This window comes from Haliaeetus leucocephalus, unplaced genomic scaffold (genome assembly GCF_000737465.1).
Source record: "Haliaeetus leucocephalus isolate CR32 unplaced genomic scaffold, Haliaeetus_leucocephalus-4.0 Scaffold160, whole genome shotgun sequence".
Taxonomy (NCBI): Eukaryota; Metazoa; Chordata; class Aves; order Accipitriformes; family Accipitridae; genus Haliaeetus; species Haliaeetus leucocephalus.
The window spans coordinates 218,653-241,107 of NW_010972596.1; the positions used below are offsets into that span (position 1 = coordinate 218,653).

Sequence of the window (22,455 nt, forward strand, 5' to 3'; positions counted from 1 at the left end):
GGGGCTGTGGGGAGGAAAGGGAGGCGAGGCTGTGGAGTCGCCCGGAGGGCGTAATGGCGCCGCGGAGAGGGAGGGGGTGCGCGGGAGGCCCGCGAAGGGGGCTGAGGGGAGGTGGGTGGGCAGGGGATGGGGTCCCGGGAACGTGGGCGGGAGGAGGCGAGGGAGAGCCTGCGGTGAGGGAGGGGCAGGGCCAGGAGAGGAGTTTTGGGGATCCCCGGGTGTGGGGCGCGGGGGGGGCTGGAGGAGTCGGCAGGGAAGCGGGGCTGATGTGTGCCGGGGGCTCCGTGCTCTGTGTTGAGGGGAAGGAGACGGAGACCCCGTGTGACAGTGTCCTCGGGGACGGCTGCAAGTCTCTGGGTGCAGCTGCCGTGCTCACCCTCTTAGTCTCCCTCGTTCATGCCAGGCTGCTCTGAGCGGGGTCAGCTTGTCTGCTAAATCCTGTCCGGTCCTGCTGGAGCTCCAGTGGGGAGAACTGTCACAAAAAGGGAAGTTTGCTTCTGTCCAAGCCCCGAACTGTTGCCGCTCTCCAAGCCCTCATTTGGGCTGTTACTCATGCACAGCCACAGCCGTTCTTGTCCTGGCTCTGGAGGTGCCAGTACAAAAGTCCAGGTAGTAAGCTCCTGCCAGACTGTCCGCAGCTGCTCACATGTCCCTGCAGTAGCTTTCCATTTGCAGGAGCATGTGTTAATGTTAAGCCGTTCTGTCACTGACAACAACTGCTTAATACTAATGGGCTTGTGTCAGAGCTGGTGAGGATCTTGCTGTAAGAAGGAGAGGAGGGCTTCTGTTTTCCAAGGCAGGTCCCTGATCACTCCCTGGCCCAGGCTCCACAGAGTGCTCAGCCATCTGGGCAGCTCCTTGCAGAAGCGGATGGGTCAGGAGCAAGCTAATGTGGAAACAAACTGTATATTTGGCTCCAGCTCCCCTTCAACCTTTTACTGCCAGCCCTGCAAACTCCCGAGGCAAAAAGTGGCAGGGTACAGGCTGCTTTCTGCTGTGAAAGTTCCCCTGAAGGTTTGTCCTTTGGGCTCCCATGTCCAAGAAATTTCCATCAGAGTGGCAGAACTGGAGCTCCCAAGCTAGGCAGCGCTGCTGGTAGGCTCATACTTTTGCCAGAGGTCCTGCAGTTTTTGGTTGAACAGCTGTGAGGAATATTACTTTTATTTTCTAAAACCACAGAACTTGTTTAAGTGTTCTAGAAGAATGTGCTTTGCTTCAGGTGCATACAAATACACCAACATACAGATAATTAACTGCAGTTTGAGAGGGTATCTTCACTTGTCACATGGAAAAACAAATAATGTAATGTGTGCCTGGACATTTGCAATGTGCTAAATCATCTTCATGACTAAGGGCTATGTTTTTTTCCCTTCCTCAGCCAGAGAACATGAGTTCAGCAGGGAGGAAAAGAGGAAAGCCCAACAGAGGAGGAGGAAGAGGGAGAGGAGGTAGTGGAAGAGGAGGAAGAAGAGGAGGAGGCAGCAGTGGCCATTCAAACAAGTCTCAGCTTGGTGGAAATAGGAAATGTTCAACCAAAATTTGGGATGATGGAGATGATTTTTGTCTCTTCGAGGAACCAAGGCTGGAATCCAGGTCTTTCTGTTAATTTGGGGGAGGGTGGGGTAGAGATGTTTGGGATACTTTGATGCTGTTCTTCGATATCTTTGAATATACAGAAGAGTGAAGGGGTGATGAAGCTGTTTCAGTATGAAGTGATTTTTACATGTCTTTTTTTGATTAACATTTTAAAGCTAGGAAAGTTGTTTTGGTGGTTTTTTTTTTTTAAATATTAGAACCTCTGATTTTCTACTTTAGTCATAAGTAATTTCAGAACATCTTTGATCAGAAAACACGAATAAACACAGGATATTAATTTTCATGTATTACAAAGCAGAAGCTGGGCCATGGAAAATAAGCAATTTAGAATGAATTTAGTATTCTGAATGTATTTTGACCAATCTGGCTTAGAAATACATGGTTGTACTGTAGTCTGAGAACCACTTTACCTAGCAAAGTGTTTATTAAATCACTTTGGATTTGACATAGGCTAAAATACATATATGCATGCGTGTGTGTGTGCAGACATAGACACACACATCCTGGTCACGTAAGAGTGAACCCAGCTGAATAATCCTTAGGTGATGGACTTGTCTTAGTTTGGTTTTCCTGGTTTGAATTACAGGGTTGGATCCTAATACATCCCAATTCAGTCAAGATCATTTGAGCCAGGCAAATAAGTCATTGTTATGTTCCATTTTAATTTTTAGATCAAATGCCCCAGCCAGAAGAGGAGGGCAAACGAAACAGAGACCTGAAGCGAGAATGCCTCTGCAGACCATACACATGACATCGGAGAATCAGAGAAGAGTGAAAGAACTTCTTCAGGAGCTTCAAGGGCAGGAGCTGGCTCCTGAATCAGAGTTAGTTTAAACGGAGACAGTACTTCTAGCTCTTCTAGATGAGCATGCTTTAACAGGCACACTGTTAGAAATGAAAACAGTATTCTTTTTTTCCCTTAACTTTTAAATTGATCTCAAATCCTGTGGTTTTGAGTCTGCTTTGTTCTTCTACAATATCAACTCTGGGAAAGGGGTATCAGAATCTGCTGTTTAAATGGAGGATTTAAAACTGCAGAGGCAGAGTTTTGTGTCTACTCAACAGTATAATTTTGTTTCATTTTAATTTTTAATAACTGTTTTTATCAGAGTAGCTGGTTCTGGTGAAGATGATGATGAACCTGATTACCTTGATGATGAACAGTGCTGGTCAACAGATCAGGAAGTATCTGACGTAATACCAAGGTTGTTGGCTGAGCCAGCTGAGCACAGAATTGTGGAAAGTGAAGTGTCTTCATTTGCTGTGCACAAACTCTCCAGGTGATGCTTTTCAGTGAATAATTTGTATCCTGAAGAGGTAAATCACTAGTCTCAATACTGTAAGCCCTCAGTGCTTGGACTTCCTCTTGACTCCAGGGAAATTCTATGTGCAGAACTAATGAGTTTGTATCTCCTGAAAATTTAATCCTCAACTAGATGAATTTAAAATAATGGTTTTAGGAAAATAAATCACTTCAGCCTTTTTTCAGTGAAGTTTTCCATTCTTTCTCCAAGACAATGAAACATATATTGGTAAAACTTGGGGAGTATTGCTGTTATATGTATGTTTCTTTCAGGTAGGTAACGTTTCAAAACCTTGTAAGTGTTCTTCAACCATTTTGCTCAGATATGAGCATTTATTAACTATTTCTGCTTTGTTTGAGAGTGTTTTATATGTGAGAAGACTCAGCTTTTTCTGAAGAGTTTAGTTTATATAGTTCTCTGGGAAATCTAATCCTGTAACTATTACGTGCTACATTCTGAGATGTGAGATAGTTTACACATAAACTAATTTGTCACCATATAAACAACTGACTAACATTCACAGACACCAAATTACTGCCTGCTGCTGTCATTTAAAATAGCATAAATATTTTGGTGTGGGTTTTTTCCCCCAGTAGTAGTAATAGTATCTCATGCTATACATGCTTCCTTCCTGTAAGCCAAATCAAGCAGATCTGTGGTTATTTTGCTTCATATAAGTCTCTGTCACTCACTTGTTGCCATGTTGTCTCTGTTTTGTTGCAGGTATGGTTTTGACAGTGAGCGTTGTAGGACAGTACTGAGATCCTGCAATGGTAATATTGGGGCATCATTGGAGTATTTGCTATTGCAGTGCTTTACAGAAAGATATGGAGAGAAGATGCAGGTTTCTGCAACAGCGGCTGAAGCCAGACAAGAAGAATGTTTAGAACAGAGACAAGAAGAGGCTTTTGCCCTCCGGTCAATATATGGAGAAAAATTTGTAGAAAGAATTCAAAATCGTGTTTGGACTTTTAGTTTGGAATTGGAGTACCTAGCAAGTAGGCACAGCAAATCTAAACAAAAGGGAGGTTGTACTAGGGAGACAGCAAAGCAGACTTCAAAGGAAATATGTAAATTTTATCTCCAAGGAGGCTGCAGGTTTGGTTCAAAATGCAGATTTGGACATGAATTCCCTCCAAACCACCCACTAAAATCAGCCAGGAACTTTGTAGGTGATGCTCATCTCAGACCTAACGGTGATGGTCCCATATATGAACTTGAAGTAAGATTTCCTGAAGAAAACAAGTATCCACTTCAAGCACCTCTTGTGGCACTTTATTCCACTGATGAGAATCTGCCTCTTGCCTGTCGTTTACACATTGCTGAATTCCTCTTTGGAAAGGCCTTAATGGCTGCAGAGTCTAATGAACCAGTGGTGTACACCTTAGTGACTTGCTTGGAAGATGAATCTGAAATAAGCGAGTTACTTAAAAATACTCACCACAAGTATAGTGTTCCTCCTGTGTCCCTGCTGGCCACACCTTTGGTAAAGCTCCAGACAGAGAGTACATCTGGTTCAAATCAACTGTCCGAAGGTACACCAAATTTCCCTTTACGGTTTCTGGGCTAAGAACAGTCAAAAAGATTTAAAAAAAAAAAAAAAAAAGAGAAGGCAGAGGGCCCAATTTAGGCATCTATTCTAAATGTGTTTCTGGAGATTAAGGTCATGGGGTGAGCCAGATCCATAATCTGTTTGTGCCTCAGGAAGTCCCTTCCATAATAAAGCTGCAGCAGAGATGTTTTCCGCCAGCAAGAACTAAGTTAAAGGAGCACAGAGCTAATGAGTTTGGGTTGGCAGAGTGAACGATGCCTAATCCCACACAATCAATAAAAAGCCATTGAGATATGTGGTGTGAGCTTAACCAAAATTGACCAGAGAGGTGTGCTTGGGAGGGAACAGAGAAGGTTGTTTGCAAGCTTTGGTGTATCTGCTAATCATCAATTTGGAAACTTTTTTTTTTTTAATTACTTAAAATTACCAAGCCCTCCTTAAAATTAACTTTGTAAAGGTGGATTTAAGGCTAAGTAGATGTTGCAAGTGTTTCTAGAATGTTGTTCAAGGTATCATCCCTTTTTTTGCATGCAAGTGTAGCTAGGTTGATTTCACAGGGGGAGGGTTGGGACAGTGTCATTTATGGCAGGATGACCTTCAAGCTCTCAATTCCAAAACTGTTTTATCTAAGGCAAACTTTCTTCAAGAGAGTTTTCAAGAATATGTGCATCACATTTTAGAACACCTGAATAGTGACAGCCTATTTTTTTGTTATAGTAAAACAAATTATTCCATTTTTTAAAAGCTCCACAGAAAGACAGCTTTGTTCCAGAAATTGGAATCAGAGGTTCCAAATAATCTTTATGTTGTAAAATCTTCCTTACATTATAAAATACCTTGTTTAGATAAACGCAGCCTTAAAACTTTCAAGGGCTGGCTTACTGTCTGAGCAAATCCTGCTTCAATTGATAGGCAGTAGGCACCAAAGTGTCTGGTCTGGTTTCAGCCTTGGTTTAAAAGTACTTGGCAGTGGCTTAACACTTAATGTTACAGTATAGTTTTAATTTAAGCTGGTGCTGCCATCAGTCTTGTGCTCCACAGAAGTGGTCATGTGGTGAATTGGAGAGGGGAGCCGAGACACATGAAAAAAGTTCAAGAAGGCAAACCAGTTACCAGTCTGGTTCACCATGTGGCCACCCAGACCAGGGTGTTGCAGAGCACAGCTGGTGCGGAGGTAGTGACGAATGGGTTGGAGCTGCAGTTGTAGTTTGTTTGATGTGGTGAGCGTAGGTTTGCTGGTAGTGTTGAACTAAATGCACGTCAGAAGCAGTCCTGCAGACCCTCAGCTCCAGTCTAACAAGTTTTTTTGTTGAGAATGCTCCTGGAACATGTGTCCTTTTTCTGCAGTGCTGATGAGGCCCTGTTCCTTAGTAACAAGAATACCTAACTGTACATTGTCTTGTCTCAAGCCTCAACAGTTTCAGAGCCTCAGGAAGAAGAGGAGGAGGAAGATGAGCCTGAACAAGTTGTTGTGGAGAATGAGAGTTACGTGAACCTCAAGAAAAAGCTTTCCAAAAAGTATGATGTGCAGGCAAAGTCTCTGTATAATGAAAATGTTAAAATCTGCACGCAATTTCGGCTGAAAAAGGTATAATGTACAGAACGGAATATCTGTTGTCATGCTTACTTTAGAGAAATAAATATTTAAGCCACAGGCTGCTGTTTCAAATGGTTCTGTTCCACTCCAGTGGTGTTATTACTGCCATGCTGTCTGTTTTTGTGCATCAGTCTTCTAGGCACTTCCAGTCCATGTTGTATGAAAGACAGAAGCTCCCGGCATGGCAAGAGAGAGAAACCATTCTTGATTTGCTGAAGAGCCACCAAGTTCTTGTTGTGAGCGGCATGACGGGGTAAGAGTGTGATTGCACATACAGACTTTATGTATCAAAGTATACCCAGAAGAATGTGAAATACATATCCATGTCCTGAAAGGGTTAGGGTCGTTGTCCGTCTGTAACCAGTGGCAGCAGTCCTAGGTGAACTTCCTGTGAAGGATGACAGTAATGAAACAAAGCAAATTCCAAGTGGAATGCAGTCATCTTTAATTTACATGGATGGAAGGTGTTGGGTTTGTGGGTTTTTTTTTTAATTAACCCCTGATTTTGTCATGCAGATGTGGGAAAACCACTCAGATTCCTCAGTTTATTTTGGATGCTTCACTGCAAGGATCTCCAAGCAGAGTTGCAAACATCATCTGCACTCAGCCTCGCAGGATCTCTGCCATTTCTGTGGCTGAACGTGTAGCCAAAGAAAGAACAGAAAGGATTGGACTCACTGTTGGATATCAGATCCGTCTAGAAAGTGTAAAGGTATATATGCTTTGCTTGTTGGTTTTCATTTAGTTCTATCAAAGTGTGCTTAGTGCTTCTCTAGTATACAGAATCTCTGCCCTGTATCTGCCGTATAGTGAGATAAGCAAGTCTGTATTACCTATATTTTGTATTATATTATGAAATATATTCTGTATTTTATTTTATCTCAAGTTGCACAGTCCACTTTACAAAATGAGAGTGCAGTACTATATCTTGTATTGTTGTTTTGCTTTCTGTTGAGATGGGTGAAGGGATCTGAGAGTATGAGTAATACTTCTGTCCTCTGGAAGGCTACTGACTTCATTTCCATTTGTCTCCCAAGTGGAGATTGAAGAGTACAGCTTCAGTCAGCCTGAAGTGGGGTTGAATTCATACTGCTGTCTTGGAAGTGAAATTTTGTCTACATTGCAGCTGATTGCTTTTTCCAAGAACTATGTTAATAAAGAGATTCACTAAATCTTTCTAGGGACAGAGATCAGAGTTGTTTATCAGAAAGCACCTTCCACAGGAAAGACATTTCAGATTTTTTGTTTAGCCCTTATAGTTAGCAATGCACCTTGGTAAGAAGCAGATGTTCTCAAGTTTTAATCAAGAAAGAAAAAATCATTCAGCCCGTCTCCAGCAGGGATCGCTTGTTTCCTTTCCGTCAAACCTGGCACTCAGCTGAAACCATACGCTTTACAGCAACATGTATTCTTTGCACTATGTTAAGTTGCCCAAAGTCAACTGAATGCTTTGTCTTACTGTTCAAGTCCTCAGCTACCAGACTCTTGTACTGCACTACTGGTGTGCTATTGAGAAGGCTGGAAGGAGATCTGACTTTGCAGGGAATCACACATGTTATTGTTGATGAAGTTCACGAAAGAACAGAAGAAAGGTAAATAATCTCTTATCCCATAAGCAAAATGAAGAAACATATTCAGAAGAATAAAGCTGACTAAGGTGCAAGTAACTGAAGTCAGACTTGTTGATCCTGTGGAGTAATGTGGGATGGTGGAAGGAGTCTGGTTTTAGGTTCTTGTCTTTGGGCAGTAGGAAGCTGTGTTGCAGCAGCTTGCAAAGAAAGCATGTCTCTTAAATTTCTATGCCTCCAATCTGCTGTCACATTGCAGTGGTGTTGAAAAGAGGTTTTGGTTGGGGCTGGAGGGTTAAGTAACTTTTTTAACCACAGTTGTCTGGTTCTTACTCTTCCCTTGTTTCAACTTTTACCAAATACCCTAATTCTTCACATGCCCTTTGGGGAATTATTTCTCCTGATGCTACCTTCAGCAGAGCACCTGCAAGGGACAAGTGCTCGCGTTTTCTTCCAGTCTATAGATTTTTACTGGTCCTAGACAGTCTCGTCCTATCCTGCTCTAGCCTTCTGCAGTTTTACCCCACTTACCTGCTGATGCCAGGCAAAACATAATGACTGTCACTATCTCTGTAAACTAAGTGGCAAGGATCCTTTTCTTTGATGTTTGCCTTGTGAAACACTGCAATGCACCGGGTTTCTAGGAGGCTTTGACTGTGACCCGTTATTTTACAGCTCAGATTATATTTTAGCCTCATAAAAAGGCTTGTATCTCTCAAGGATTCTTCTTCCTTCTCATCTAAAATCACTTCAAGCCAGTCTTCTAGGCATGCCACAAAAACTATAAATATGTAGGGAAGAATACAGTGAGTAGGGAAGAGTGGGTAAGTTTGAATAACTCTTCCAGTTAGGAAGAGAAGGAAAAAGGACTCGTCCATTACTTTGAGTTAATCTGTTATCTGGTGTTCTTGTGTTGTCATTAATGTAATTGATTTATAAGGTAGCTAGAGCTTTTTGTTGCTTAAATGAATTTGCCAAGTAATCCTGATACTCTAGTAGGGGACAACCAAAAAGTAAGCAGGTTGCCTTCCATTAATTTACTGCATTATTAGCCTCCAGCCATTCTGAGAAGCTCATGCTTCTGTGATGGTATTGCTGTGCTATTGAAAACACCAGGAAGGTGGACAGAATGGGGGGGAAAAAAGAGACTCTGAAAGTTAACACTGAAGAAATTCAAATGTGTTTTTGCTTTTTTCTTTAGTGACTTCTTGCTGCTGGTTTTGAAGGATATAATGGTTCAGAGGCCAGACCTGCGCATTATACTAATGAGTGCCACCTTGAATGCAGAGCTTTTTTCTCAATACTTTCACTCCTGTCCAATTATTAACATACCAGGTGAAAACCATTCATTTTTATTATCTTGTCACATTCATTGTTTTAGGGGTTTGTTTTCAGTATTTCTGCTTGCAAAGTATTTCTCAATTCAAGTGCAAGGGGCTAATTTGCAAAGCGGCAAGATGAGGGTTTATACAAGAACTATGATTCCAAGGGCTTAGAAGGAAAGACCAATGAGATTTAGGAGAGAGAAGACTTGAAAATGGAGCCTTTTTTGTGCTGTCTCTATACCAGCAGAATTTCCTTCCTCAAAAGACAAAAATGACATGGCATGCATGACATGGTTCCCTGAGCTAGTTTCACCACAGCTGAAGACTCTTCTCTGTCCTCGTGAAAAAGAAGCAGTGAGAGGATCCAGCTGGGTGTGTGCATGTTTAGCCAAATGTGCCTTTTATAATGCTGAGTTATTACATGGAGTATGACGCAAACATGTAGCCTCATGGATATGTTCCTGTAAGTGTATCAGCCCTTCTCTGACTGTCTAAGTGCATGTTACCAAACCATGCTTGGAAAACATCCACTGTTTGTCCTAGACAGAAATTATACTGAAGAGTGCAGTATAGATGAGAGCTGTGAAGCCAGTGTATGACATAATAACCTGTGTGAAATGGTAACCATCTTTTGTCTTTTTCCCCTTTTATGTATCTTGTGTGGCATATAGATTTATCCTCATGTTTCCTTTTAGGTCGAACATTTCCTGTGGATCAGTTTTTCCTGGAAGATGTGATTGCAATGACAAGGTATGAAATTGCCAAACGTTCTCAGATGTATTTGGCCTTTGAGGTTGCACTGTTGACCTTGAGACTGTAGTAGTTCTGTGCATAGATTTAAAAATTAAATCCTTTCAAATCTCCCCCATCACCTGCAGTCTTGGAGCGCTACTAAAGCACTGACTTTAAACCATATTTCTTGTACTGCAGTGGGGTCTAGGATCTCATGCCAGAACAAGCCTTTCTGCATTAGATACCACATAAGTACTCAAGAAAAGGTGATCTTTGTCATGAAGAGTTTGTCAGTGCTTTACTTGTTTCAATGATGGTTAAACATTGGCAAGCAAAAGAAATTTGAATGTAGATTTCAGCACTGAAGGTGAAAAATGCAGGATACCAAACAATTCCTTTTTGTAAGGCCTACCTTGCAGCTCAGGTGCCACATTCCTGTTACCATTTGTAGTTACTGGAGAGTCACAGCAGCTCAGATACTCCAGATAGTAAATTGTTCAGCTGTTGGAAATTAACTTGCAGGTTGTTGCTCTGAGCTGCCCACTTAGTTGTCAAGATCAAGTTTGCAGTCCTAGTCTTTTGCATCACAGCTTTTAAAAGACTAACACCCCAGTGTGGAAGGACACCTTGACCTTGATACTGTCTATGGTGTTGCAGCCCACTTATACAATGTTCCTCTCAGATTTATATATAAACGCTTTTGATACCCTATCTCTGTAGCTAATTATTAGAAGGAGGCTGTTAGGCTTCTTTCCATGCCACTAAATGTTCTTCTGCTGTTCAGGTATGTTTTAGAGGACAGTAGTCCCTACAGGCGCAAGACAAAGCAAGAAAGCAAACAGAATGAAAGACACAAAAGAACTGCATTTGAAGAAGTAGAGGAGGACCTGAGACGTGCTGGCATTCTGGAAGGCACTGACACAGTTGTCAGAGATTCAGATCCAGACCAAAAATTAACCCTGAAGCAGCTCCTTACACGGTATAAAGGTGAGGTCCTTCTTAAGTCTAATAAATTGGCGTATAACATGTACCAGCCAACATGGTACATTAGCATATAATATTGCATGTTGAATGCATGTATATAATTCAGAGTTTTGTACTTGTGAAGTTAAGCAGGTCACTACTTCTGGATGAGATCAGAAACCTCCTGCTGGCTTAAAAAAAAAAAAAAAAAAAAGAGAGAACCATTGTTCTCTTAAACTAGAAGAAACATCTTGAACATCTTGGCTGAAAACACTTCTTAGGATCTGAAAATGGACAGTTTTCAGCTACTGTTTCCATCCCTTTTCAGATGTCTTGTAATTCGACTTTCTTCTCTATATCTGTTCTTGCTGGAGCAGCTTTACTTAAAGCACAGCATCTATCTGCCCACTTCAGGGAGGTCACTTCAGCATGACAAGCCTTCCTTGAGAAACTGAGTCACTCTGTGAATGGTTTAATAAGAGAGGCAGACCGTTCCATGAACTTCCCACTCTGTCATCATCAAAATCCTCCTTGTGCTTAGTCCTGAAGAGTTCCTGCACACCCTTATGGTGAGCTCCACAGTGGTATTGAGCGAGAGGCATTGCTTAAAAGCTTCAGATTCCTGCTAGACAGTTATCGTCTCAGAAGAGTAGGGGAATCTGGGTGTCTTTTTGAGTTGGTGTAAGAAACATTGGAAGGGAGAAGAGAGGGCTTGAGAAGGTAGTCCTGGAGGTATCTGTAAGTGGCCATATGAAGGCTTTTGGCTCCTCTTACCACTAGTATGTGCGCGTGTTATTCTGCTAGTAGATGAATCCTGGTCTAGGCTGTGCACAGGGCAGGTGTGAGCCCCAGTAAGGCATGAGAAGGGAAGGGAATTGCTGAAACGGAGGAAAGCATGGAAGGGGGAATGTGACACATTAAGTCACTTAGGGAGCTACCTCTGTCTGGTCTAAGCCAGATGCTGTTTAAACCAAGGTGTGGTTGGTTGTGCAGCCACACTGGTTCAATGCATCCAGCAGATGTTTTTTTACAAGAGATGGACTTACTGTGTGTTTTATTTCTTTTTCCCCAGGGGTTAACAAGACAGTGTTGAAAACACTGTCTGTCATGGACTTGGACAAAGTTAATCTGGAATTAATTGAAGCCTTGCTGGAGTGGATAGTTGCTGGCAGACATTCATACCCCCTAGGTAATTTCATTGTCCTTGAGAGATAAACAAGAGTAGATTCATGGAGGCTGTGCGCTTATAGACAGCCCAAAGCTAATGTTTTGCATGCCAAGTTTCTGTAGTTACTGACTATTTTTGAAAAAAATAAAGTTCTAGCCAAGTAACAAAGCCCCTGATATACATGGGATGGGTGAGGTGAGGGTCTACACTGGAAAATCTTTGGTGAGGGACTGTTGCAGCCTGTGTGTTTTTTGTACAGTAATTGCAAAACAGAGCTGGAGTTTTGACTTGGGCCTTCTGCACATTGATAAAATACCATGCTGTCCTTTCTGTTGAGTGATTTTTTTTTTTTTTTTTTTTTTTTTTTTTATCTATGTATGTAGGGGCTGTGTTGATATTTTTGCCTGGTCTAGCAGAAATCAAGATGCTTTATGAGCAGCTCCAGTCTAATGCTCTTTTTAATAACAGGCACAGCAAGAGGTAAGGCAAAAAAGCTCCAAAGCTATCGGTCTTTACCCATAAATACAGAGTAACTTCCTGCACAAAGCCTGCCTTTATCCAGGGATAAATGAGGTTCTTAAATGTGCGAGACAGCTTATGATATGAAGGTCTTGACTCCAGTCAGGGTAATTCCTTTTCTACTATCTTATTGGCTTGCTCTTTTTGTTTTTTCTCCTCAACTCAGGAAGGTTAGTTGTTGAAGTTCTCTGAGACGCTAGTGATAAGTGTTCTCTATTTTGTGCTCTGCATGATCCAGTGGACTGTTGAAAACTCCACCTCAGCCCTTGTTCTGTTTTAGAATGTTTGCTGAGACACATTCAGTTGTGGTTGCATTTGGCCTTAGATCGTTACATGGAGATGTAATTGGATCTCCTTGACTAAACAGTTTTTACGCAGATGTCCATGGCAAGGTTAGCTGGAGTGATTTCTTCCAGTCTGGCATTATAAATGGCAGATTCTAGACTCTTCAAAAGAGGCAGAATTTTTGCTCAACTCTGTTCTGAGACCTGTCCCTTCTGCAAAGTTCTCCACCTTCCCTTAGAACATGTATCAGTAATAGTGTGGCCAGCAGGACTAGGGCAGTGATTGTCCCCCTGTATTCAGCACTGGTGAGGCCGTACCTTGAATACTGTGTTCAGTTTTGGGCCCCTCACTACAAGAAAGACATTGAGGTGCTGGAGCGTGTCCAAAGAAGAGCAATGAAGCTGGTGAAGGGTCTAGAGCACAAGTCTTGTGAGGAGTGGCTGAGGGAACTGGGGTTGTTTAGTCTGGAGAAAAGGAAGCTGATGGGAGACCTTATCGCTCTCTACAACTACCAGAAAGGAGGTTGTAGCAAGGTGGGTGTCAGTCTCTCCTCCCAAGTAACAAGCAATAGGACAAGAGGAAATGGCCTCAAGTTGTGCCAGGGGAAGTTTAGATTGGTTATTAGGAAAAATTTCTTCACCAAAAGGGTTGTCAAGCACTGGAACAGGCTGCCCTGGGATGTAGTTGAGTCACCATCCCTGGAGGTATGTAAAAGACTTGTAGACGTGGTGCTTAGGGACATGGTTTAGTGGCGGACTTGACAGTGTTAGGTTTACAGTTGGACTCAATGATCTTAAAGGTCCTTTCCAACCTAAATGGTTCTATGATTCTGTGTCTTAAAGGTGATATGGCAGAGAGGTTTGCTGGTTTTATATTGCTTTGAATGGCTGTGGGCAGTGTCTAGTACTAGCGAGGCTAAAGTGTGTGCAGGCAGATTGTTCCTAAGAGGGAAGAGGCTGGAGATGCACTGAGCATGCTGTCATATTGTCCTTCCAGGTGTGTTGTTTATCCACTTCATTCTTCGCTGTCTAGTGAAGAACAGCAGTCTGTGTTCCTCAGGCCTCCTGCAGGAGTTATCAAAATCATCATCTCTACAAACATTGCAGAAACATCTGTCACCATTGATGATGTGGTCTATGTGATTGATTCTGGAAAAATGAAAGAGAAAAGGTACTGGGATTCATTCCTTGGGGCTTTGTGATCTGGGAAACTGCTCTTTACCTTGAGCTGCATACTTTAGCTTTCCAAAGAGCTGGAAAAAACTTGAAGGAACTTGATCTGCAGAAAGCTGCTGCAAGGTGGAGGAAGCCAGTCTAGACTCAGATCCAAGGGCAGGGGTGGGAATTTTGTCCATACCGAAGTTGGCAGCATCTGCCTGCTTGACCTCCAGCCTGTTCACTCTGCACTCGTGAATGTAAGTCTGTTTCTTGCTCTCCTGCAGATACGACCCAAGCAAAGGAATGGAAAGTCTGGAAGACACATTTGTGTCCAAGGCGAACGCTCTGCAAAGGAAAGGGCGAGCAGGCCGTGTAGCCTCAGGCGTCTGCTTTCATCTTTTCAGTAGCCATCACTATAACCATCAGCTTATAAAACAGCAGTTACCAGAAATACAAAGAGTGCCCTTGGAGCAGCTTTGCCTAAGGTGAGCTGATGTTTCCTGTATTGCCTGAAAAAGCCAGCATGCAGAATGTCCTTCCTGCACTGCAGGGAGCACCTGGGATGCCATTATCAAGGTGTTTAGTTTCCCAGTGTTTTCTCACATCGTGAAGCCAAGAAACTTGCTCTGGAGACCTAAGGCTCTGTTGACTGATTGCTTTGATGTTACTATCATATTGCCTTTGCATTCAGAGCCCCACCCCCAACTGCACCCTCCACTGATTCTACTTGTCTTTCATCACATTCCTTAGCTCTCATCTGATCCTAGGAAAAAGATAACGTCTCTCAGATCTCTCATCGCTGGAGAAGACAGTTGCATTCCTGTACCCCAGACCCGTGGTAGATGTTTGTCCCTTTACACTGTAAACTCTCCTGCGGTGTTTCTGTGCAGCATAGTGCAGTAAAACTACAACCTGGATCAAGCACCACCATCATGCAAATATTAAATGAAGACAACCTCCTGTCCCTGCTGCACGCTGTGCACCCCTTTGTACAAAAAGGAAATGAAACAACACAATTTATTTTTTTACAGTAAAAACTTTATTTTAAACCCTAACATGCTAATAGGAATCTGTTCTTGCGGACTCTGTGAGGTTGGATAAGGTGCACTGCCCCCCAGCTATTATTTCACATTGCTTCCTGACTTGAAATACACATTACGGGCCCTCTTCTAGGGAGCATGTTCTTAGAAGCATGTTTTCTGTTGTTTTTTTGTTTTGCTCTTATAAAAGTTTGCTTTTTTTGTCCTGTGTATGGAACTAAGCTGCTTTTTTTTTTTTCTTTCTTTTTAAATTTTTTTTTCCCACCTTAAGAATTAAGATTCTGGAGATGTTTTCTGCACAGAGTCTTCACTCTGTCTTCTCACGACTAATTGAGCCCCCTAGAACTGAGTCTTTGCGAGCATCAAAGCTGCGACTGCAAGACTTGGGAGCATTAACTCCAGATGAAAAGCTCACCCCTCTGGGATATCACTTGGCTTCTCTCCCTGTTGATGTCAGGATTGGCAAGCTAATGCTGTTTGGCACCATCTTCCGCTGCCTGGATCCTGCACTAACTATAGCAGCCAGTCTGGCCTTTAAGTCGCCTTTTGTAAGTATTCTTAACGGTGTATCCCACTTTGAAAGTGGTATGTTTTCATGCAGCAGCAAAATGCTGTTGTAACTTGCAGCTTAGTACACTTGAGTATTTTATTTCTCCTTTTTAGCCTACATTGTTTATCTGTTAATGCAGTGCTCGTTAAAAAAGTCCAGTCATAAGCAGAGACCAAAACCATGTAGCAGAGACAAGAATGTTATTTATATTATGAGTGAATGGTAGAAATGGAGCAGGTATTAGTTTTAATTTGAACTAAGAAGTACAGCCAGTCCATTTTGTCCAAATTTGGTGTAAAAATTGAAAATGACTGGTAATACAAGAAGCAGTTAAAACTAATTACAAAACAGTGATAATGATGAAGTTGACATGTCTGAGCTGTGAATGCAGAGTTCTTTTTGGATCTCAGTTTGTGTGTTCACTTTCACTTTGGCTTTTTGAATCAGCTGCTGTACTTACAGGTGCTCTTACTGTTGGTAAACTACTGCTATGTACAAACTTGCATGAAAAGTGAGACTTTCTTGAAGTTTTGATTGCTATCATTAGTAGTGCAAGTAGTTTGTAATGAGGATAGTTGTGAAAGAATTGGAAATAGACTGTTCTAGTTCTTTAATTGCATATTGTTTTCCATATGCTTCTTGGGCATTTTCTACAGCATTTTGACTTCAAGTGCTATAAGTTTCTATATGCTGATATAGAATAACTTAAATTCAGCTTTTTGAAAGTCCTGAGTTACTATTGTCTTTTCTCTCTCTCAGACCCAAGTCGATTTTAGACTTGCTGTGCTCTTTTCTATTATAGGCATTCTCATCTGAGTTTCAGCTCCATTAACTTGCTAAGATTTGTCAGATGGTGTTTTTCATGGATCTTGGCATTCTGCAGCTGCAGAGAGGTCTGCCCAAAAGGAAATATTTTCTGTGAGCTGGTCAATCACAAATTTACCTTTGGATCTCTTGTGGTTAGATAGGGCAATGGGCTTAGGTGTTCTGCTGTTGACTAGACGTTTTTGAACGCCTCGCATTTTCTGTTATCCATGGAGAAAATTTGCCTTCTGATCTGTGAGCTGCTGTGAAAATACAAAAGATTGTGCCATGCAGCTCTCACAATGGCTTGTCTAAGTTATGAGCGGAAGAACACGCTTAATCTGTTACTGCCTGTCTAGGTGTCACCATGGGATAAAAGGGAAGAAGCGAATAAAAAGAAGTTGGAGTTTGCGGTAGGAAACAGTGACTACCTGGCTCTTCTCCAGGCCTATAAGGTCAGCTAAAATTTGGTAGCCTCTCTCCAAGGTTTGTGATTTGCTTTAAATTCAAGCCAAAATATTTTATTAAAGGTTTCTTCCCATGCTCTCAATTAGGGATGGCGTTTAAGTATCAAAGAGGGCTCTCAGGCAAGCTACAACTACTGCAGGGAGAACTTTTTGTCAGGAAGAGTTCTTCAGGTAAGTCAGTTTTTGTGGCCTTGCACAGGGACTGGTTGAGACACTGGCAAAGTCCTAATGATGAAAATAAGCAACTGGTGAAGACTCTCCTCATTCTGTGTGGCACCCTTCACAGCCCTTTGTCTGTTTGTAGGAAATTGCCAGTCTGAAACGGCAATTCACAGAACTGCTTTCTGATATTGGGTTTGTGAAGGAGGGATTAAGAGCAAGGGACATTGAGAAGAAGTGGTCCCAAGGAGGCGATGGCGTGTTGGATGCCACAGGAGAAGAGGTAATTCACAGCATTTCAGTGCTCCAAAATGATCCTCCAGTTTTTCATTTGACCTGGGTGTCAGGTGGGCTCTAGACTCATGGGCTTCTTGCTGCAGCCTGGCTTTGTAATCTCACGCTGGCAAGTCACCTCCTTCCTGCTCTGTTGTTCTTCCCTGTACATCACATGTGCTGGTACTAGCCTCAGTTGCATGAGGCCTTACGTGCCAAGGAAGAACAGGCCCAGATGTGGAAGTGAGCTGAAACCTGCTCCTTTGAGACAGTGAAACACCGCTGACTTGACACGTTAGAAGTCAGTAAGTGGTTGAAAGGCAGGGGTCTGACTCATGACCTGGCCTGAATGTTGGGATTAGTGTCAGCCTTATTTTGGGAACAGAATTACATTACAGAGCAAGCAGTGAAATATTTCAGCATTGCGGACAATCTTCAGAACGTGATACCTCTGGAGCCAGAGATATCCTAGGACTACATGATGAGGTGATAAGGGTTTGGTAGTTGTAGAGTCTCACTGTGCATTGGGAAAGCTTGTGCTTGCTTTCTCTCAGGGACAAGCTGCTTTGTAGCCAGACATTAGGGAACGGTTACATTCGGCACTAACTACGTCAAGATAGTTGATGGCCAGTTTGCTCCACTGATAGTGGGGGCACGTGGCCCAGGTCTAGCCTGAGATCTTAGGAGCAGTAATTGGTCCTCCCCTATAAAGCACAGCAGCGCAGCTATAAAAGTAAAGCAGTTCCAGGAATTCAGTCATTCCAGAAGCAGGGCTTTACCTTTATAGACTTACCTGTAGAATACCTAATGCATGCATTAATTTCACAGGCAAATTCAAACGCAGAGAACATCAAGCTGATCTCAGCTATGTTGTGTGCTGCGCTGTATCCCAATGTTGTCCAGGTAAAAGAATGCTTTTTCATTTTCCCTTCTGCTGTCTAGCATATCCACACAGCCTGCTTTCAGGCTGAGCTGATTATGGCAGCCATGAGCCTGGCTTAGGTTGCCAAAGCTTACTGCTTACAGTGTTAGAGCCAGGCAGCTGGGCTCCAGTTTGTATTGCTTGAGACTGCTGCTGTGCCTGCAGGCTGATTTTAGTGTCACGCAGAAGCCAGCAGCAAATGTTCTTAAGAAGCTACTTTAAATTACAGCTTTTTAGAAGGCTGAGGTTACAAATGAACAGAGTTAGACAGTACCCAGAGGGTAATATCTGTCTCTAGTGACTTGAGATGTTACTACTTGAGAATTTCTGTTTCTGGTAAAATGAAAACATAAGTTAAAAAGGTTTTCTGGTACAGCAGATTTTTATAACCTTTTATCTTACCATATAGGTGAAAAAGCCAGAAGGCAAATACCAGAAGACCAGTACAGGAGTGGTCAAAATGCAACCAAAAGCAGAAGAGCTGAAGTTTGTTACCAAAAATGATGGTTATGTTCACATTCACCCTTCATCTGTGAATTATCAGGTCAGGATTCTTTTTTTTTTCTGCAAAACATGCTCTTTTTTATAAAAGAAATCACCTTTGCTTGAGCGGTTGAGATTACAGTGAGAGTCCCTACTGATGTTTAAAAAAAAAAATCTTCATGATTGAACAGTCCCGTTAGAATTGTAAATAATGGCACATTCCTGAGTTGAGTGTCCTCTTGGGCACAGTTAAACTCCAGCCTCTGGAGTGGAATTAGCAGATGCAGTAACCCCCCCCCGTTTATGTTTTATTAAGCTGCGTCTGCAGAGCTGCACACAAAAATGTTGCAGTTGCAATGCTCCCATGGCTTCTCCTCAGTATTGACTGAGATTGCATGCACGTGTGTAGCACCTTCATACATGTAGACGGCTTCTCCCCACCGCACCTCCCCAGGCTTTATCTCTTCAGCTGAAATATTATTTATTGGTAAATAATTCAGGGACATACACTGGTTTGTTTCCTCGTGGGTCCTCAAACTCTGAAGTTAATTTTGATTCCAGCTTAATAGCTAATACTTAGGTAAGAGCTCTTTTCTCTCTGCCATGATATATGGTAGTATTGGTCTCATGAAGTCTGTCTCCATATTTGATGATTCATTGCTTTGTCAGGATATATAAATCACTTGCTTTAAAAAAAGTGTTTTTTTAATCATTAACCACGTATTTGGATTATAAAGGCTTTGAACTGTTCATCACTCTTGCTTTGAAAGAGCATAACAAACGTGCACATGAAAATGTCCTTAGCATGAAATGGAGAACTTGGGACCTTGAGGCAGCATTGATGAGTTAGCTGATTTCTCACATGCTCATGCAAAGCAGGAAGGAACAAGGGTAACTGGCAAAGTTATTGGCAGCTCTTACAGGTCAGAGGGAGTCTGTTAGTCATGCAGGTGCATTTTAGGCACATTTACTGTTCTTTGCAGCCGTAGAAGAGGCAGTGGAGGCCTGTGTGGAAGAGGCAGGCAGGCCCATATGTGCCTGAGCAGGTAGGAAGAGATGTGACGCTTTTACAAGGATGTTGTGTCTGTGTTCCAGACTAGACACTTTGAGAGCCCCTACCTGGTGTATCACGAGAAAATCAAGACCAGCCGCGTGTTCATTCGAGACTGCAGTATGGTGTCAGTGTACCCGCTGGTCCTGCTTGGAGGCGGGCAGGTTCACATGCAGCTGCAGAAGGGAGAATTTGTCATTTCTCTTGATGATGGATGGATACGGTTTGTGGCTGCCTCTCACCAGGTAAGGAAAAGGAGGGATAATCCTAGGAGTGCTGCAGAGCTGTGCTTGTGTCAGGAATGCACGAGATGCGTTTCATTAGCCTTACGCTCACCTCTGTGTTTTACCATGTGTGTTAGGTGGCTGAGCTGGTGAAAGAGCTGCGCTGTGAGCTAGACCAGCTGCTGCAGGATAAAATCAAGAATCCCAGCATGGATTTATGCATGTGCCCTCGTGGATCTCGGATCATCGGTATGATTGTAAAGCTTGTGACCACGCAGTAACATGAGAACAGCTTTCTATAAAGACTCACTGTTTGCTACTGCCTGAGAACAGACCAAGTAACATCAGTGTCTTGACGTATTTGTTCTCCCAAAACAGGGTGCTGATCTCTGGAAGACCAAGTTGGCAACTGTACTATTGACAGGTTTTGGGGTGTTTTGGGTTTTTTTTGCCTTTGTTTGCAGAGAACTTGCTTGTTTAAAGTAAGGTGGCTTACAGTACACTCTGGGAAATGGGGAAAATGGCAAATCTCCCAGGAGGAATAGAAATCTCCAAGAAAGAAAGTAAAGTGTTTTTTTCATGAGGCTATACACTGGCAATACTGTTTTCTGGTCACAAAAATACCTGCTACCTAGCTGCTCCTTCTAGTATTCATGTCTGGAGGCAGCATGTGACATCATAAGCTGCTCCCAAACTGGTTTAAACTGACTTCTGCATTTTGGCCAAGACTTTACTGAGGTAGTCAGTCTTGGCTGACCAGGGATCGATTTAATAAAAAGGTGAGCACCTTTTGATTCATGTCAGAGGGTTCTGAAATGGATTTAGAGAGCATCCTCTGGCAAGGAGACTGTACCGGATCAGTTGGGAGTAAGGTGTTGGATCAGTGCAGCTGTTCTGGTTACAGTGTAAAACTGCAGGAGAGTGTGGACGTTTCCCCTGAAAGCTAGGCTTTTCTGGCCCTCCCCTGCACTATGAAAAAGTAAAACAGATAAGACTGCTGTAGTGCATTAAAAATGGATCCTTCGTCCAGCCACCCTGCACAGCTGGCAGAAAGCCCCACTTTGGCTGAAAGTTTACAAAACTCCTGCTCTGGGGAGTGGACTGCTACAGAAGAGTGTGGCAAAATGCTGCAGTAATGATGAACTATTACTTCTTCCCTTCAACATTGCTTGATTGCAGTGCTGAGCATTGCTACAGCTGAGCTGCTTGACGTACTAGCAACTGCAAATAATAGCAAAAGTGCCTTAAGTGAAATAACTTTGCTGTCATCTGTAACAGTAAAACCAGAGTAAACGCTGTCTCTACAACCAGCCCTGCCTAGAAATAGCCTTCAGGCTGAGGAATCATGAGCAGAGGGAGGCACATCATTTGGGGACTAGTTTGATTTTTCAAAAAACATGCTTGGATGTTTGTAGAAGCAGTTTCACAGCAAAACACCCTTGCGTGAGGAAGCAGACGGGGGTATCAAGACCAACATACCCATGCAGTAGAATGGTCTCTGCAGGCATGTTGAACTGCAGCAGGCTAAACTGTTCCCACAGCTTGGTGTTGGTCAAGAGTAACATCCTACTCCTGGAACTGTGCACCTGGACATGTGGGGGGGTGAAGAGCTGTTAAGGCCTAGGAATCCTGGGGTAGGGGTGTTAAAGCAGTGCAGAGGCAGAGAGCATGTGTTGTCAGCCGTTAGCTCTGTTTCTTTGTTAGCTACAGCGTTGCTCTGTGTGTGCCTGGCAGCCCTGCCAGTAAGGGTAGGCAAATACTGTTTCTGTTCAGGTTGGCTGTAGAGTAAAACAGGAACAGATTCCATTTTTCACCTCAGACTTCCCTTCACTTTCAAAGTGGTAGCCTCTTCAATAAACAATTTCTTGACCAGCAGACAGTGCTGTGTTTTGGACAGAAACTAGTGCCCAAGCAAGGTCTGTGTGACTCTGCCTGCAAGTACATGCTAAATTCCACCTGAGCTACCCTAAACTGAGGGCAAGGACAGCTGATGATGTAGCAGGGCATAATTAGCAGCATCCATCTGCCCTGCTGGAGGGAGGACTGGTGAAACATCCTAGTGCCTTGCCTTGGTGGTGGAGTGGGCAAGTCTGGGAAGGGAACAAGGCACAAATCAATAGCCACAATCAAAAGGTAGCAGTGGCTGCTGAACTGTGAGCACACCCCTCACATCTCACTGCCTGCGGCTGCAGGAGGTTTCTATGCAATAGTGCCCCATCCACTGCCAAAAGAGGCTAACTGCCCAGGAATTGCATAGGCACTAACCTGGCTTCACGGACTGGGCACAGTGGTTTTAACACTGGCTTCCTTCAGCAGTTGTGTTCAGCCCCTGAAACCAGTGCCACTCCATGTAACAGCTCCAGTTCCCCTTAAGAGTAAAGGCCTGAAATACTACAAAATGACTGAGGCAGAAGCCAGTTCAACCCCCAGGCACACAGCAAAGGCAGAGCTGGAACCTCGCTGCTGTGCTCCCCAGTAGCACACTGTAAGCCCTCCACGGTACAGCTGGAACTGCCTTTGAGCCAGCAGTCCCTGACACAAGGATGCGACCCACACTAAATACAGATTACAAGCACCAAACACAGCAGCAGTGCTACTTATTAAGGACCATCAGCCTCCCTGTAGCAGCTGAAGCTCCTTCTCTGACATCCTCCATGGGAGCTGCCTCCCTCCCACTGCTGACCAAAGCTTGCCCCAGTAACCCTCCTTCTCTACC

The 22,455-nt window shown here is 43.1% G+C and overlaps 1 protein-coding gene across 2 annotated transcripts; it reads left to right on the forward strand.

Annotated features, from left to right (window-relative positions):
* The first annotated feature begins 1,387 nt into the window (after positions 1–1,387).
* DHX57 (DEAH (Asp-Glu-Ala-Asp/His) box polypeptide 57) lies at positions 1,388–22,356 on the forward strand. 2 transcript variants are annotated; one of them, XM_010562445.1, is made up of 23 exons: positions 1,388–1,593; positions 2,268–2,420; positions 2,706–2,876; positions 3,624–4,435; positions 5,862–6,040; positions 6,181–6,302; positions 6,566–6,761; positions 7,517–7,641; positions 8,819–8,952; positions 9,638–9,692; positions 10,459–10,661; positions 11,710–11,826; positions 12,189–12,285; positions 13,606–13,779; positions 14,051–14,251; positions 15,078–15,354; positions 16,520–16,615; positions 16,715–16,798; positions 16,932–17,069; positions 17,888–17,962; positions 18,391–18,525; positions 19,560–19,760; positions 19,877–22,356. In XM_010562445.1, exons 1-23 carry the CDS (start codon positions 1,388–1,390, stop codon positions 20,018–20,020), a joined length of 4,095 nt encoding a protein of 1,364 aa, XP_010560747.1. In that variant the 3' UTR covers positions 20,021–22,356. The 2 variants fall into 2 exon arrangements, with proteins under 2 accessions (XP_010560747.1, XP_010560748.1); XM_010562446.1 differs by lacking the exon at positions 17,888–17,962.
* Positions 22,357–22,455: the final 99 nt, after the last annotated feature.

Coding starts and splice junctions, on each gene's coding strand:
- DHX57 (XM_010562445.1), top strand. CDS start 1,388: ATGAGTTCAGCAGGGAGGAAAAGAGGAAAGCCCAACAGAGGAGGAGGA. Junction 6,762..7,516: donor TCCGTCTAGAAAGTGTAAAG/GTATATATGCTT, acceptor TTACTGTTCAAG/TCCTCAGCTACCAGACTCTT. Junction 16,616..16,714: donor CTCTTCTCCAGGCCTATAAG/GTCAGCTAAAAT, acceptor GCTCTCAATTAG/GGATGGCGTTTAAGTATCAA.